This window comes from Anguilla anguilla, chromosome 6 (genome assembly GCF_013347855.1).
Source record: "Anguilla anguilla isolate fAngAng1 chromosome 6, fAngAng1.pri, whole genome shotgun sequence".
In the NCBI taxonomy this organism is placed as follows: domain Eukaryota; kingdom Metazoa; phylum Chordata; class Actinopteri; order Anguilliformes; family Anguillidae; genus Anguilla; species Anguilla anguilla.
In genome coordinates this window covers 58,426,334-58,444,068 of record NC_049206.1, presented here as the reverse complement: position 1 = coordinate 58,444,068, position 17,735 = coordinate 58,426,334, and the positions used below count along the sequence as shown (strand labels likewise).

Below are 17,735 nucleotides of genomic sequence, written 5' to 3'. Positions count from 1 at the left end.
TGGCAGCCATTACGTTTCTTGTCCAGCAGGGGGCGCTCTCGCACAGTTCCGGTTTAGTACAGCAGCCACACTGGGGCTGTCCCTAACTGAGGGGGTACTTCCCGGGGCCGTGTACTCGCACGCAAGAACTGAATGTGCCCAATGTGCAGCCGAGGCTGATTAGGCGGCCAGAAAAATGTTTTAAAAAATCCTGGAATACCATGGCAACAGCGATGCTTGGCCTCACAGTCGCTTTGCATTTTGTTATATGTGCATGTGCAGGTCTCTGGAAACTTAATGGGGGAAAAAAAGGAAAGGAAACTTAAACACTAGTGTGTGTTAAAGGACTTGCAAATGAGAAACCGTACAAGGTATAGTCGGGTTGGAGGAGAACTGGCGACGCACACGCAAGCCGTCTGTCAAAAACACTCAAACACCAGAGATCTGATTTCTTCAAGGGTGGCAAATAAAAGAAAAGGAAAGTATTGGTGTTGACGTATGCGCCTTTCTCTCTCTCTCTCTCTTCTTCTGTGGTGTTGATGGCTCACAGAGGCTCTTCAGAAGGGGATTGTGGGTCGCTGAAGCAGCCAGTGGTTGTGTGGGTGGCTGGGCCCTCTGATTGAGGTCAGGGCCTTAAAAACACGCACATTATTGTATTTGACTCAGTTTGAGAGTGCACACTTAAAGAAAGACGAAGAAAAAGAATCATCCCGTCCAAAAAAATATATTAATTCAGAAATATTGCGGGTTCTCTAGTCAATAAATGTTACTAAAATCAACACGAACACTGCTTTTACGTCAACATTAGTTAAAAACAAAAAAAAAAACATAAAGAGGACATTTACTGTAGAGTGCATTTTTAGTAACTATTTAACCGTTTGAAGAGTAGATTTTTTTCCCCCCAAAATTCTAAGCCAGTGTTCTAGAACTCCACTGCTCTCAGTGACCAGTAGCGATTGTGACATCAGCACTAGAATGTTCCGTTCAACAACATTCTAATCACCTCTTTGAGCTCTTGAAGGGTTAAACCTGTCTTGTGCTCAACAGCTGAAAAGCTGTGTGTGTGTGTTCCATCTCTGCGTCCCATGAGCCTCCAGGCTTTTGAACTCAGCAGGCAACTTCAAAGCGCGTTTTTACCGAGCGCAGTCATTCCCGTAACCAGCTTTTCGACGTGACTGTCCCTCCGCGTCCCGAAGGCCTTGCCCTGCTAGCGTGCGGTTAGCTCGGGCCACTTTCCGTCTTTCGCTTTTCTGTGAATGAGGTCGCCGTGCCACGCCCCTGGGTGGATGGGGAGGAGAGGAAGAGGAAGGGGTGGTTATGCGGGGTATCACCCATTTCTGTGAAGTAGGCCAGCCAGCCGCAGGCGTTTCTCCCCCGCGGGCCGCCCTGGTCTGCTGACTCAGCAGAAAAGGTTTAACTCCAGTCCTGGAGGGCCGCAATGCCTGCTGGTTTAACTCCAGTCCTGGAGGGCCGCAGTGTCTGCAGGTTTAACTCCAGTTCTGGAGGGCTGCAGTGCCTGCAGGTTTAACTCCAGTCCTGGAGGGCCGCAGTGTCTCCAGGTTTAACTTCAGTTCTGGAGGGCCGCAGTGTCTGTGGGTTTGACTCCAGTCCTGGAGGGCCACAGGGTCTGCAGGTTTAACTCCAGTCCTGGAGGGCTGCAGCATCTGTTGGTTTTTTTGTGTGTTGTAGCACTAGTGAATCATTTAGTTTTTTGATTGGTTAAAGATCTGTCAACATGTTCTGAAGGCCTTGTTTGACTTCTGATTGAAAGGAAAATACAAGTACTTGCCAGGAGTCGAAATTGACACCCCTCTTTTACATTTACAGCCTTTAGAGCCATTAGAGCTGGGATGTAAACCTCCAGTCCTGTGGGGGCTGCAATGGCTTCTGGTTCCTGGAGTTTCCTACCAGTCAGCAGCCAGTTTCGGCCTTGGAAATGAGGTGTAAGTGTAGCCCTCCAGAATCTGTTTTTGAGATTCCTACTACTGAGCTGCTGTGTTTCACCTGAGTTCTTCTCAGCTTTAAAGGGCAGAAAATCAGTTAGTCAGTGCAGGTAGCCCGTGTGCTCTTTGTGATGTTGCGAAAATAAACAGTGTGGTCATGTGACCTGTGACGCTGAGGTGGGGAGAGCGGTGTAAACTGCGTACGTGAGTTCATCTTGGAGGAACGGCTCCTCGTTCTGGAGTCACCTGGAATTTAAAAAAGGTGAGTGAGACTTTGCCTGATCCGATATGTGTGATAATGGCGCCATCTTCCGGCTGGCTGTTGTTACTGTTACGGGTGAATGGTCTCGGGTTATAGCAATCGAGCAATGTAGAAAATGCACCGACTTCAGTTTGAAAGATAAAATTGCGTTTATACTGCATTCGAGTTGAATGAAGTACGGAAGTTCTTTACTTTCATATGTTCGGCCCAGGTTAAAAATGTGAAGATTAACTGGAGAACCACTTGGGTCTGATCAGTGTAATGTAAATAACGTGTGCACGCTAAATTAACTGATGACAAATTATGTTTATTTTTTGTATTTGGGGGAATGCCCCGGAATAAACACTCGTAACCCGGCTGTGTGGCACAAGTGTAACCGCCCCCCGCCGTTCATAGAAACCGTCGGTTCTCTTTTTCCATGGTAAGGTCAAAAGGCACGTATTTCACCACAGCCGTGTTTTGCTCAATGAACAACCGGTACACGCCGTCGTCCTATCCTCCATACTCTCACGATTGGTACAACTTCTTGTCAAGCATTCTGTCGCGGAGGCGCTATTGGTCGTGGCAATTCATGCACTTGACGCGTAAAATATGGATTGTAGAGAGGCGGGGCTAGACGCATCATCCAGCGCTCACCGTTTAATATGTAAATCTCAGCACGCGATTCTCAACTCAGGATCCAGGTTGCACCTGCTACGGCGTAGTTTTGCTTTCTGCGTTGCGAGAAAAACATTTCCCCAAGAGAATCCTTTCGCAGTCATGCCCAAAATGGCTGATAACCGGACTCATTTGATTCTGGAGAATTACATAGGAGGAAAATTCGTGCCCTGCTCCAGGTTTATAGATTCCTATGATCCATCCACGGGCGAGGTGTACTGCAGAGTTCCGGACAGCGACAAGGAAGAGGTGGGGATGTAGGATAATGCATGGAGCGGGTGTCATTAGTAACGTTTGCTTGCCTGTCTTTTGCGCTCTGCCATGGTTATACATACTGTCCCAGGTATTTCTAACGATTAATTTCATTGGTGGGTGAAGTGCGATCGCGTTTTCAGGGAGGCAACGCCAATATCTTTCCTTTGGATCCCCCAGGTCATTTTTTATAGTGTGGCTGATTTCTGCGACGTCCAACCTAAATAGTATTGAAATTGGAACATAAAATATATGAATTTATTTTTCTTGCGGGTGATAAACTTTTCCGAGTTTCGGGTTGATGGTCTGCTCACCCTATACCTCTTGCTGTTGATGGGGAGAGAGTTTTATTGCCTGCACAGATAAATACACATGAAATTATCTACCTATGTATGTCATGTATGTCTACAAAAATACTGACACACAATCAAATGCTAAAATAAATGCTGCACATAGCTCAGATTGCATTTTATGCATGCACAAAAAAAACGTCTGAGTCAGAGTGCATCACCTTTGTACTTCAGCAGAGTCAACACTGCACTGTGTGTTTGCTAATTATTAATTTGTGCATCTCCCTCAGTTCCTGCACCAGTGCTTTAACTGTAAGTGCGCAACGCAGGTGTTTTTCTAAGTATAGGATGGCTAACTGTACATTATTAAAGAACTAAAGCAGTCGGGCCTGTTGCTCTGGCAATAGTTTAACTGTACAATATTAAAGAACTAAAGCAGTCGGGCCTGTTGCTCTGGCAGTAGTTTAACTGTACATTTGACAGGGAAATATCCTGCCGGCTGTAAGCCTGTAGCATAATAACGCTGACAGGTTATAACCCTTTCCTGTGCCATGGCAGAACTTTGTGCTTGGTGCAGCACTGCATGTGCACATACATCATCTGTGGATGAGTGATTGGTGACCATTAATCCTACACCCTGAATGATTGATTCTGAATAAGACAAGTGCAATTTTATATTAATTTCCTGTGCGTTTAAAAACATTATCCTTCATCATTTCATCAAATAACATTTGAACCCTTGTGGTCATAATTAAATCCTAATTGTCTGTCTCTTTCCCTAATTAAGCGTTTTTTTAAAAAATAACACTGATGGTCGCGCTGGCACAAATGCTGTTAGTTAAGGAAGTTGACTACCTTTCGCAAGTTTGAGGACAGCCTTGTTCCACTTGTGATTTGAACTCACAACCTTCTGGTTTAGAGTGCAGTTGTCTAAGGCGCCGTGCCGAGCTGCCTCCCCAGAAGGCCGTCCCTCAGGACCCGTGGACTGGCACACCGGTTCACACGTGTGAATTACGGGCACCGGGATCATTGTGTTGGGGGGGGGGGGAGGGCCCTGGGTCGGGATGCTCGTCTCCCTGGTAACGGAGGCGGTTTCCCTTGGTTTCGCTCAGGTGGAGGCGGCAGTGAAGGCCGCCCAGGAGGCCTTCCCGGAGTGGGCCTCCCGGAGTCCGGCCGAGCGGGCCAAAGTCCTCCACAAACTGGCCGACCTCATCGACGCCCACCTGGAGGAGTTCGCCCAGGCCGAATCCAAAGACCAAGGTACTGCAGGCCAATGCCCCCGCAGGGGGTGGGGAGGAGGGCTCCTACCGGCCCCCTCTCAGCCCCCTCCCACCCCTCACCCCCCCTCCAGCCCCCTCCCATCTCCTCCAAAAAAATGTAAATCTCCTTTTGCTAATTCCTGTCAATTTATCAGTTTTCTTTTTGCTACGAACTGTCATTGGGCCATTTACGTTGTTGAATGGTGAACATTTCAAACTGAAATGAGATGTATGTACTAAACTGATAGCTGGTCTTCAAAATGTGACCCTAGCTCACCACTGGCTGCTGAACACACCAAGTAAATACTGTATTCTCAAATACTTTCTTTTTTCCCTGTTATCTCAGCATGTTCCACAATCAGGCCAGCAGGGGGCACGCTTGGCTAAATGTGTAATCTTTGACATAGAGAACCAGGTGATTAGACAGCAAAGTCTGAAAACAAGGTGACAGGTGTCTCTTCAGGATCCGGGAGGTGTTTCATGTAGCAGGATTACTCAGTTAGCTGGGTAACCGAGTAAAACTCGGAACGACTCTTTTTACTTCAATCCATGTTCCAGATTTAAGAGGGTTCTGGGTTTTACTCGGTGTCAGTTATCCAGCTAACTCAGTAATCATGGATGGAGGATACAGGGTTACAGGTACACAGGATACAGGAATACAGGTATGCAGGATACAGGGATACAGGTACACAGGATACACAGATACAGGTACGCAGGTTACAGGGATACAGGTACACAGGATACAGAGATACAGGTACACAGGATACAGAGATACAGGTACACAGGATACACAGATACAGGTACACAGGATACAGGGATACAGGTACACAGGATACAGAGATACAGGTACACAGGATACAGGGATACAGGTACACAGGATACACAGATACAGGTACACAGGATACAGGGATACAGGTACACAGGATACACAGATACAGGTATGCAGGATATAGAGATACAGGTACGCAGGATACAGGGATACAGGTACACAGGATACAGGGATACAGGTACACAGGATACAGGGCCCAGCAGGGCTGCCCAGGCCCTACCTTACTGCGGTAACAATGCAGAACGCCGCACGGTTTCTTCTTTCTCCCCCCGCGCTGCAGGGAAGACGGTGACCTTCGCCCGCACCGTGGACATCCCCCGATCCGCCTACAACTTCCGCTTCTTCGCCTCCTCCGTCCTGCACCACACCACCGACTGCAGCCAGATGGACCACATGGGCTGCATGAACTACACAGTGCGCAGTCCCGTGGGCGTGGGTAAGGCTCTGGGGGGGTGGGGGGTAATGGGAGGGGGAGAGGGGGGCGAAACCTCCCCAACCCCCCCTCCCCCTCCTCTCCGTCTGCACCAGGGGACACACAGTCCTGTTCCAGGAGGGCCCCTGTTTTTGAAGTTTTTTATTTATTTATTTATTTATTTTTTTGTTCAAGTCAATTATTCTGACCTAGTTTTCTTAATAAACAGCTTTATACCTCGAGTGTAGGCTCACTCCTTATACACTTACTGTGTTCAACCAGGCATGCCAAAATTGCAGAGAGAATAACATAAAAAAAATTTTTTTAAAGTAGTTTAAAAAATGTATTGAACCCAAGGGACTTAGTGTCCAAGGTCTGACTTGGCTGACAGCTAAGGCTGGTTCAGATCAAAGAAAACCCACCGGCCAATTTATAAAGGATTTTATCACGTTTTCTGAATAAATTCTGCCCAATTAGAACGTGTGCTGTCGGCTTAAAGAGCAGTGGGAGTCTGCTCAAACGTCTGGTAACTGGTTGTTATGGAAACAGTCAATTAATATACTGTATATGTTAATCCTGGTTTTGATGTGGGCTGTGTGATGTGACATTATGCACATTTAAAATATTTTTTTGGTTTCATGTGCTGCTGAAGTGTTGACCTGCACCAGACCTTTATGGTACACAGTAAAATATTCAGTGTTAAATGAACTCTCACAGAGTTAATATGGTTCCTACTGGGCTGTCAAGAGTTGAATTAACACTGGACATTTTTGCTGTGTACTGAGTGTGGTGGAATGGTACAGGTGTTCTAACCTGCCCTGCCCCTTTCCTGCGCCCCCCCCCCCCCCGCCCCACACCTGTGCCCAGCTGGACTGATCAGCCCCTGGAACCTGCCCCTCTACCTCCTCACCTGGAAGATCGCTCCAGCCATCGCCGCGGGCAACACGGTGGTGGCCAAGCCCAGCGAGATGACGTCAGTCACGGCCTGGATGATGTGCAAACTGCTGGAGGAGGCTGGTGAGACTCCGCCCCCCTGTTTGTCTGAGCTGACATCACCCTGTCAATCACTGTGAGACTCCGCCCCCCTGCTAATCTGAGCTGACATCACCCTGTCAATCACTGTGAGACCCCGCCCCCCCCGCCTGTCCATCTGAGCTGACATCACCCTGTCAATCAGTGCTCAGCGTCTGTAAGAGTTAATGCATTAAGAACGGACACAGTGTCAGTAAGCATGGAGAAACAGTTAGGCATTCAGGGTCTGCCAAGGTTTGTAATGTCAACATGAACATAATGCCCAGACACCGGATAATGCTCACAAAATGTTTATTACAGAGACATGCAAAAAAAGAGAGGCCAGGACTGTAGGTTTTCACTCCAACCCTAACAAAGCACACCTCACTCAACAGCTAGAGGTGTTGAGACCCACCACCTCATTTCATTGTGCTATCCTAGATTGTATAATGACAATAAAGCTGACCTTGACATTAACCTTGACATAGGGTTCTCGTTGAGCTGTTAGTTAGTTGAATCAGGTGAGCCAAGCTGGGGTTTGAAATGAAAAGAACCACTCCTGTATAATACAGGCGTGGTTGTGGGTGAGAGGAGTACTATCAGTAGCTGTGATTCGCCGGTTATGGACACCGCTGCTTCCCCGTTTCAGGTATGCCCCCCGGCGTGGTGAACATCGTGTTCGGGACGGGCCCGCGGGCGGGGGACGCCCTGGTGTCTCACCCCGAGGTGCCCCTCATCTCCTTCACCGGCAGCACCGCCACGGCCAGGGTCATCACCGAGCACAGCGCCCCCTACTGCAAGAAGCTGTCCCTGGAGCTGGGCGGCAAGAACCCGGCCGTCGTCTTCCAGGACGCCGACCTGGAGGAGTGCATCGCAACCACCGTCCGCTCCAGCTTCTCCAACCAGGTCAGACCGCCCTCTGCTGGAGCGGTGGAGTAATGGCATCTCTGCAGTGTGCTTCTGCAGAGGCGCTCTTGCTCACTGCTGTGAAATGATGCCTTCTCACATCTGACCACATGAGGGCGCCCATGCTTCATACTGATTTTAAGTGCCTTTTGTATCCATTTCTCACTGTTCTGTTGTGATGCCAGACCTATTAAATTTTGAGTCAATTAAGCAAATTAACTGATAAAAATGTCTAAGTTTTTCAACAAGGTACATTTCAGTATATTGTGGCCTTTCTGTGTGGAGTTTGCATGTTCTCACCGTGTCCGCGTGGGTTTCCTCCGGGTACTCCAGTTTCCTCCCACAGTACAAAGACATTCAGCTTAGGCTATGCTCATAGGTGTAAGTGTGTGAGTGAATGGTGTGTGTGCCTTTTGATGGCGACCAGTCCAGAGCGCATTCCTGTCTCTTGGCCAATGCATGCTGGGATAGCCTCCAACCGCCTCGTGACTCTGACCAGGAATAAGCATGTTAGATAACGGATGGGTGGACTGAATTGAGATAGAGATGGAGTTGATCCCAGCACTGGAGGACCCTGCCATAAAGATGATCCTCTCCATTACGGTGCTTTATCAGTACCTGTGAGCACAGGTAAAGACCTTAGCTCACCTTTACCTGCCCTCTTCTCCGCAGGGGGAAATCTGTCTGTGCACCAGCAGGATCTTTGTGGAGCGGAGCATCTACCCAGAATTCCTGCAGAGGTTCGTGGAAGCTGCTCGGCAGTTGAAAACGGGGGTTCCCACGGATACGGGCAGCAACAACGGAGCCCTTATCAGCAAAGAGCACTTAGAAAAGGTCTGGCGCTTCAGCTACGCTAGTTTAGCCTCTTTGCTAAACTTCAAACATCCTCCCAAGTGTGTTTTCAGATCTTATCCTGAAGTGCCCATGTTTATCACTTATTTTCTTAAAAAGCATGTAGTGTCTCTTTTCTGGGCATCTAGAACACTTCTCTCAAACCATGACAACCAACAGAAATTACATTTAACAGGGGCTCTTATCTCGAGCGACTTAAAACTGACCTTTGCTTGCTCAATGTTTATACTGCTGAATTTTCACTGAAGTCAGTTCAGGTTAAATGGCTTTGCTCAAGGGTACAATGGCACTGCCCCACCTGGGAGTCAAACCCGCAACCTCTCTGAGTCACAAGACCAGTTCCCTAACCCTGAGTCACCCCCCTGGCGGCGATTCTCATTCTGTTCTCGTTGCCATCTCACCTCAGGTCAGGGGTTACGTGAAGCTGGCCCTGGCGGAGGGAGGCAAGGTGCATTGTGGGGAAGGCGTGGACGCCCTGGACCTCCCGGAGCGGTACAGGAGCGGCTACTTCATGGCCCCGACGGTGATCAGCGACGTGGCGGACGACTCGCGGTGCATGCAGGAGGAGATCTTCGGCCCCGTGACCTGCGTGGTGCCCTTCGACGGCGAGGCCGAGGTCGTCCGCCGCGCCAACGGGGTCAAGTACGGCCTGTCGGCCACCGTCTGGTCGCGGGACGTGGGGCGGGTCCACCGGGTGGCCCGGGGACTGCAGGCGGGCCTGGTCTGGACCAACTGCTGGCTCATCCGGGACCTGAACCTGCCGTTCGGGGGCATGAAGTGTTCGGGGATCGGCCGGGAGGGGGCCCGAGACTCCTACCACTTCTTCACCGAGGTGAAGACCATCACTGTGAAACACTGAGCTACCGCACGTCAGCCGTTCCCCCGTGTGCCCTCACCATCTCTACCGCACCTGATTCAACACGCTGCAGCGACCGCTTCAACCTTCCCCATGACCGATTTGACCTTCACAATGATCGCTTCGACCTTCCCCATGACCGATTTGACCTTCACAATGACCGATTTGACCTTCACAATGATCGCTTCGACCTTCACCTTGACCGATTTGACCTTCACAATGATCGCTTCGACCTTCCCCATGACCACTTTGACCTTCACAATGATCGATTCGACCTTCCCCATGACCGATTTGACCTTCACAATGATCGCTTCGACCTTCACCTTGACCGCTTTGACCTTCACAATGATCGCTTTGACCTTCACCGTGACCACTTCGACAGAGTACAGGCCTGGGTTGAAATATGCATTCAGATTATTTTAAAAAGCAATTTGTTCACACGTCCGTATTTGCAAATACTTACAACAAATGTATTTAAGTATTTTCAGACACTGAGTATTTTGGACTGTTGGTCTGCTGAGGCTAGGGGTGTATTTTTTAAGAAATCATTGAGAGATACATTCAGATGTATTTTAAAATACTTTGATTCCACGTATGTATTTGTGAACACATTTAAAAATACATAGTTCTACACTTCATATAATGGCAACTGCCCATGATCATATTTTAAGATTCTACTCAACTTCAAGATGAGCTATATTTGTTGGTTTGGGAGAATGCGTAACACATTTCATTTCGACCTTTGCTCTTTTAACCGGTGATTTAATTCACAATATTTTACTTTTCACCATGGAAACACCAAAGAACAAGCTGTGATGGGGGTCATTCTTTTATTTACAGCACATGTTCTCTGCAACCGTCTGTAGAATTTCATAGAAGTCTGCAAAAAGGCAACATGTACTACATGTCTCGCATACTATGCTCTGTAGGAAGGCTAATATTTCATGGTTTTATTCAGGGATAAAGGCTGGAATAGCCAATCATTCAGAACTGTTAAACTATAAAGTAGGCCTGCTCTAGTTATCTTCTCCTGGGTATGAGATTGTTATAATCTTATCAGCCTCGAGTCCACTTACTAATGCGATACCGTGTAGCCATTTTGTACCAGACAGCAACCGCACTCATTCCTCAGCAATCTGTATCAAAATTAATTTGGTGTCATGAAAAAAAGTCACTGTTCCCATTCGCTGCTCGACGGAAGCTTTTCTGTACAAGTGAAAATAAATCGTTGAAACAAAAGTGCACTTTGGTGGGAATGGGAGGGGATGTTTATTTTATTTTATTTTATTTATTTATTTTTTTTAAATAGCGAGAGTGCGTTCGGTCACGTCGCGCCACAGAGCCCGCTAACCGTCTGGAGCGCTTTGGATCGCAGTTTGTTTCCTGCCGTTTCCTTGGCGACGGTCGAGTGGATGCCGGACCGCCCAGATAACGGTGGTGGCGCGCGGACCTTAAAAGGGCTGGGGGGGGCTGGGGGGGGCTGGGGGGGGGCCGGGGAGGGGCCATGTTGCCGTTGGCGGCCTGCCCCCGCAGCTCCTGCCGCTGGCACTCGCTGATTTTAGCTTGGCGTGCCGCGTCTCAGCCCCGGGCGTTTTCCGACCGGCGGGAGGGACGTGCGGGTCTGCGCGTGAGCGGAGTCCGCGGGCCGTTTCCCCCGCTCCTTTTTTGGCCGGACCGCAACAGCGGGGCCAGCCCTACAAACGCGAATGTCTGTGACTGACTGACTGAGTGAGTGAGTGATGGAGTTACACCATTGGTCGGCCGAGTTATGAAGTTACACCATTGGTCGGCCGAGTTATGAAGTTACACCATTGGCCGGCCGAGTTATGAAGTTACACCATTGGTCGGCCGAGTTATGAAGTCACACCATTGGTCGGCCGAGTTATGAAGTTACACCATTGGTCGGCCGAGTTATGAAGTTACGCCATTGGTCGGCCGGTTCACGTGTGTTAGGTCCAGCCATATGCTAGGTTTTAACCTGGTCTTGTTCGCTCTGAAATGGAGGGGGTCCCAGTTCCTTCCTCACAGATCACTGCTGTGTCCTGGCGTTTTAAGAAAAAAAAAACTTTCCACTTTCAGAAGTAAACCGATGGCTAACTGTTATTATCGGACAGTGAGGACTGGCATTGTGATGATGATGATGATGATGATGATGATGAGGATGATGATGGGAGGTCATCAGCCCTGGTCCTGGAGAGCAGCAGGGCCGTCTGATTTCCATCGTCACTTTGTGCTTATCGGTCAGTTAAAGCAGTTGGTTAAACAGCTCGCCTCACCTGGGTCCTTGGGTCTGTACTGGTTGCGGATTTTAAGGTGAAAACAAAAACCAGCTGGACCCTGACACCCTGGAGCTTTCTGGGCCTAGGGCTGCAGACCCCCCATTGATGATGATGATGATGAGGAGGAGGAGGAGGAGGAGGAGTAAAAAAATTAGCAGATGAACAATATTATTAAATATTACTGTTGAAATAATTTTTAAAATCACGTAGCTTACAAGAAGGACTCGGTCGCTAAACAGGTAGCCGGGTTGAAAGAGCTGAGTCGTCAGTTCAGAAGAGAACAGAGAGGACTGAAATAAATCTGCACTGTTTTACTGCAGTGGGGACCAACTGCAGGGAGGGTGCGCTTGAGGTGGAGGTTCACCAGAGGAAGAGAAGAGATGAGTTCACATTTCCAAAAACAGACTTTCAAAAAACGTTGCAGTGAAGCTGACGGGCAGAGCAGCCTCCAGCATACGTGCTGAACGCCGGCAAGATGGCCACGCCCAGACAGCGTTTGTTTTCTTAGCAGACTGGACAGCGTGCCGTCCTGCTGTGTTTCGTTCCCCACCTTATTCAGACGGGGACAGCAGAGAGGGTTACAGGTGGAGATGAGATTGCAATATAGAAATTGTCGGTGGGGGGTGGCAAAGCCCTGGTCATATGGTGCTGGGGTGAGGTGGAGGGGGCGTGTTGAGGGGGCGGGGGGGGGGTTGGGGCGGAGGGGGGGTGTTGAGGGGGAGGGTTGTATATGGGTCAGCAACCCTATGAACTCCTCCGCCGAGTCTCTCATCATTTGTGTCTATTGACAGAGACAAAAGTCTGAATCGGAGAGGATGGAATGCCTCACTCACAGAGAGCGCTCCCGCTATGTGTGACGTGAGGAGCCTGATTTATGTTAACATGAGGGAAATAATCACACGTCCTCTTCAGGTCTAGAGCACACTCTGGCCCGCTGGAAGGACCGAACGTTTGTGTTCAGGGAAGTCGTTGTGTGTGTTTCTGTGGGCACGTACGGTTTCGGGCAGGTCTGTTTCTGTACTTTTTCGGAGTTGATTGGAGCGCATGATTCACGACGATGACAGGTTCTTGGAAGGAAATCTCAGCGCTGCGCTGGGACAGGATGCCAGGCGTAGGGTTACGTAAGAACGAAAAAGAAAAAAAAAACTGGGACAGCGAACCTTAAACGGCCTTGGTGGGCACAGTGACAGGAAAAACCTCCCGATTCATTTTTCTGTCTATGAACGCTACACTTTCCCCCACGAAGATGAATTAGCCGTACGTTCAAAAGGAACGCCAATTCAGGAAGAAAAACAGAATGAACGAACGTTAACTACGTTGATCGTGTATGATTTATTTTAATTCTTGGGATCAGATATATATATATATATATATATATATACAGCCAGTTGTCGTAGAAGGCAACTGGTTGTGGTGATGGAGGCAGTGTAGTGCTTAGGGAGCTGGTCCTGTAACCTAAAAGGTTGCAGGTTCGATTCCCAGGTAGGTACACTGGTGCCTTGTACAGAGCACTTAGCCTGAATTGCTTCAGTCTAAATGTGTATAAATACGTTCAATGTAAAAAAAAAATGCAAAGAGTGTGTACCTGATTCTGGAAAAGAGCATCTGCCGCATGCCTACGGTGGAATGGAATGTAATAAATGCAACGGTAAGGTGAGGTTGCTCAAATCCAACCCCTCGGGCTTGAAATGCCTGGAATTCCCATGATTTGCGCACGTGCGTAAAGCACCTTTCTCCTTGGGACTGTGAGCGTGCCTTCGCTGCCTTTCCGTCACGCTATAATTCCGTAATTAATCGGTACGCTTCGGGCGCCGCTATCAGAACTTCACTTTAGGACGTCCTTTTATACTGGGTGGCTGAATTCCACTGCACGTTCCAGCAAACGAGCAGGTCGAGGGACGTCAGTGGCGGCTCCAGACGTTCTGTGGCCTGGCTGTGGATGCCTGCGGACGCATTTTAGCCGTGGGTGTTCGTTTGCAGAACAGCTGGGCTACACCAAGCAAGCAGTGCCTCGCGTGCTATTTAGATGTAGAGGTTGATGCACAGTCAATACACTACACTTGGTGAGCCGGTCGTGAGATTGTGCAAGCTATCGTTACGTCTGCAGTGGTGTCCTCCAAGGCTGCAAAGAGCAACAGAAGAGCCAGAAAAGCTGGTCAGTAATGTTACTGTTATATCACACCCGTCAGCCCGAGTTGGACCCACATTCTGACATGTAGGTCAACGACTCGCTGACCACCGCAGGAGAGTTAGGCTACCGGACAATCAAAAGACAAATAACATATTAACACGCCCGCACAATATATGGAAGCGCTGTTATCGGGGGCAAACATACTTTATCCCTGGCTCTCAACGGCCCGACAGCACGTTATGATGATGTGCTAATTCTACCGGAGTGAAATAAAAAGGTTTTTAGGCGATTATTTTTCTGCGCAGTCATCACGTCTTGCAATATTCACAGAAGCACTCAGGGCCTGTTTGCAAAACCAGCCACGGGCGTTAATTATGTTGCCTCAAACGGGAACAATAGCCTTGGCAAGGAGGGAATATCGTACGTACTTTTTTGTAAAATAATTCTGAACTTGCATTAATTTCCTGCTTTGAAACCGAAAAACGGTCCCTTTACGTGAAAATATGAGTTATGAATGTAGGCTTATTAAAATTGTTGTGAAAACACGAACAATGTCAAAACAGGCACCAGCCCATTTTGAAGTATATTTTCCCCCCCTCCCTTAAAAAAAAAAAAAAAAAAAAAATTAAAAAAAAACTTGGCCGAGATTTAAATTGGTTGGAATTTTCCAATCATTGCGAGGAAGACATACCGCTCTGCAGACGAAGGTCTTTTTTATTTTATCGGGCGTGATGGAATTTCGCTGAGCGGCGAGAAACGCCAGAGTTTAATCAGGTTAAACAAACGGCGGCTCGCGCTCGCAACATCCGAAGGCCTTCGGAGGTCAGCGTTTCTCGGGAAAAAAAGAAGCTGGGCTCGAGCGCCGCTACAGAAAAAAAAAAAGAAAGAGAGAGAGAGAGAATGAAATAATAATAACAACGCGGTGTTGCCCCGCAGTCTTTCCCTCGCTTTTCCTGGATAACATCGGGCCTCCGTGCCGCGCTCATTTGCAGAATCCTGTCAGGAAAGGGCACGAGGGAGTGTGTGTGTCCCAGGAAGATAAGGGGGGGGGGGGGGGGTAGCAGCAGGGGCGGTGCCCTTTTGCATGTTTCGCATGTGGAGTTTGCGTGTTCTCCCCCGTGTCCGCATGGGTTGCCTCCGGGTGCTCCAGTTTCCTCCCACAGTCCAAAGACATGCAGGTAGGCTAATTGGAGACTCTAAATTGCCCATTGGTATGTGTGTGTGAGCGAATGGTGTTCGTGCCCTGCGATAGGTTGGTGGCCTCCCCAGGGTTGTATTCCTGCCTCTTGCCCAATGCATGCTGGGATAGACTCCTGTTCAGGATAAGCGGGTACAGATAATGGATGGATGGTATTATAGAAAAACCTTTCAGAATTCCACCTATGCTTTAAATAGTATTAGTGCTGCCAGGTTAGGAATCAGACTCCACTTCAGTGGCCATGTAGACACACACTTAAACACCAGGGGGCGATCTTGCATTTCAGATGAGAACATCGTCATTGTGACATCACTGAGATAAGAATCGCTCCGCGATCTTGAGATTATTTTCTAAAACGGTTGTCTGAAGGTTGTCCCGCATCATTGCTTCCTCGTTAGATAGGTCTTGGAGGGGGTGCAGAGCCTGCTGGTTGTCTGTGTGTTTCGGCACTAGTGATTCTTTGAAGTTATTGGCTGGCTGAAGAATCCATGTGCCTTCTTCTCAAAGCTTTATTGGCGGCTGACTGAAAGGAAAGCGCCAATACATACAGACACTGTGGCCCCCCAGGACTTGTGTTTGACACCCCTTGTCTAGAGGTACGGTGAAAAATAGTGATTAGAAATAAAGAACAAGGGCCTGTATCACGAGGTAGGATTAGTGAGTTAGCTGGATAACTGAGTAAAACCAAAAACAGCTGCTTCGTGACACAGGTCCCAGTATGCTTTCTCTTTGTGTGAAACAACATTCAGCGAGTAGCCAGTCCTGGAGGGCCGCAGCGTCTGCAGGTTGAACTCTTTTCCTGGAGAGCCGCAGTGTCTGCAGGTTGAACTCTTTTCCTGGAGAGCCGCAGTGTCTGCAGGTTTAACTCTTTTCCTGGAGAGCCGCAGTGTCTGCAGGTTTAACTCCAGTCCTGGAGGGCCGCAGTGTCTGCAGGTTTAACTCTTTTCCTGGAGAGCCGCAGTGTCTGCAGGTTTAACTCTTTTCCTGGAGAGCCGCAGTGTCTGCAGGTTTAACTCTTTTCCCGGAGAGCCGCAGTGTCTGCAGGTTTAACTCTTTTCCTGGAGAGCCGCAGTGTCTGCAGGTTTAACTCTTTTCCTGGAGAGCCGCAGTGTCTGCAGGTTTAACTCTTTTCCTGGAGAGCCGCAGTGTCTGCAGGTTTAACTCTTTTCCTGGAGAGCCGCAGTGCCTGCTCGTCTTCAGTGTTCTTCAGCACTTAAGTGATTCATTTAAGTTACTGATTGGCTAAAGGGTCTAAACTGGCTACTGATTAAGACGAAACCAAAAAACCTGCAGACACTGCGTGCCCTCCAGGTCTGGATTTTGGATTTTGACACTGCAGGTTTAGAGGCTGGTAGGCAGAAACTGCTTGTTCAAGCTCTCGCTTGTTGGTCTGTGCAAACGGAACACGGTGGGATCGTTTCCAGAGAGGAGCAGCACTTATGGTAACGGAGCAAATTTTCTCCAAAGCACTGCAGAGACCCAGAGAGGCGGAGCTTCATCAGAACTGTGGTCCCAGCATGCTTTGCTGACTTACCTGGGCAGCAGCTGCCCTGCCCCCGAACCTTCCTCTGTCACAGAGCTTCAGAGGAAAATGGCTGCCATTTATCACTTTACATATAGCAGAGGGGTCCTCAGTCTTACCCAGACAGGGCCGGTGTGGGTGCAGGCTTTTGCTGCAACCAAGCAGTTACCCACCTGATTCTACTAATCAAGGACCGTAGCAAAGACTCTAGCAGTTGATTAGTAGAATCAGGTGTGTAACTGCTTGGTTGAAACAAAAGCCTGCACCCACACCTGCATTTTCCGGATAAGATGGGGGACCCTTGGCCTAGTTCAGAGGATGCCACCTCCTACATCCAAGTGCCACTGTTGCTTAACTTCTTTTCAGCATTTAACGGATACTTCTGAGCAGGGAAACTTACCCAGCTTCTAAAAAAAAAACCAAAAAAACATACACAATCCTTTTTTTCCTGCTGGCTATTTTATTCATTTGCTTCGCTCACAAGTATAACTGCAGTGTCCCCCAACCTGGGAATTGAACCAGCAACCACTTCGTCACAAGCCCAGTTTCTTAGCAATGTTTTACGACACTTGCTTGGATGTCTAGAGGCGGCAGCGCATTCAGCATCACGTTTTTCCCAGGCCCAGGTTCTTTATAATACAGAGCTGCTGAGGTCTTGTGGCCGGTCTGAAGTGGTTCTGTGTGCTAAAAAAAAGTATGGTCATGCATTTGAATAGAGGCCTGTGTGAGCGTATCCAAGGGTTTCATGTCACACACTGGGGGGAGGAAGAGGGGGGAGGGGGGAGGGAGGAGTGATTCAAAGAGACAAAAGTGTGTGTAAATCCTGTTGTCCAACGTAAAGGCGTTTAAAACGATGGCGAACGTAAAGCGATGGTTTCCACGACGATGGTCCACAATAAAGGTTTGTGTGAGGCGCGCCCTAACCCACATCAGCTCCCCGAGGGCCTCCTTTAGAAATAAAACGGAATTGTTCTCAGGTGACCTACTTGTTTTTTATGAAGGTAAAGAATACTTTATAGAAAAAGGGAGATGGGCCAGCCCGTGACGTAAATGGCATGTTTAACATGTCTGAAAAGCTAACTCTGAGGTCCATTTCT

General features: G+C 48.6%; 1 protein-coding gene across 1 annotated transcript; it reads left to right on the top strand.

Annotated features, from left to right (window-relative positions):
• The first annotated feature begins 1,906 nt into the window (after window positions 1-1,906).
• Window positions 1,907-9,651, top strand: aldh8a1 (aldehyde dehydrogenase 8 family, member A1). The gene is made up of 7 exons (XM_035422113.1): window positions 1,907-3,090; window positions 4,496-4,643; window positions 5,752-5,907; window positions 6,751-6,900; window positions 7,544-7,800; window positions 8,473-8,634; window positions 9,059-9,651. The coding sequence occupies exons 1-7, from the start codon at window positions 2,776-2,778 to the stop codon at window positions 9,509-9,511; spliced, it is 1,641 nt and encodes a 546-aa protein (XP_035278004.1). The 5' UTR covers window positions 1,907-2,775; the 3' UTR covers window positions 9,512-9,651.
• The last annotated feature ends 8,084 nt before the right edge of the window (window positions 9,652-17,735 follow it).

Bases quoted from the DNA above. Each gene is read 5' to 3' on its own strand.
- aldh8a1 (XM_035422113.1), top strand. From the start codon at position 2,776: ATGGATTGTAGAGAGGCGGGGCTAGACGCATCATCCAGCGCTCACCGT. The intron at 3,091-4,495 runs GTGGGGATGTAG...GGTTTCGCTCAG, and splicing joins CGGACAGCGACAAGGAAGAG to GTGGAGGCGGCAGTGAAGGC. The intron at 4,644-5,751 runs GTACTGCAGGCC...CCCGCGCTGCAG, and splicing joins GGCCGAATCCAAAGACCAAG to GGAAGACGGTGACCTTCGCC.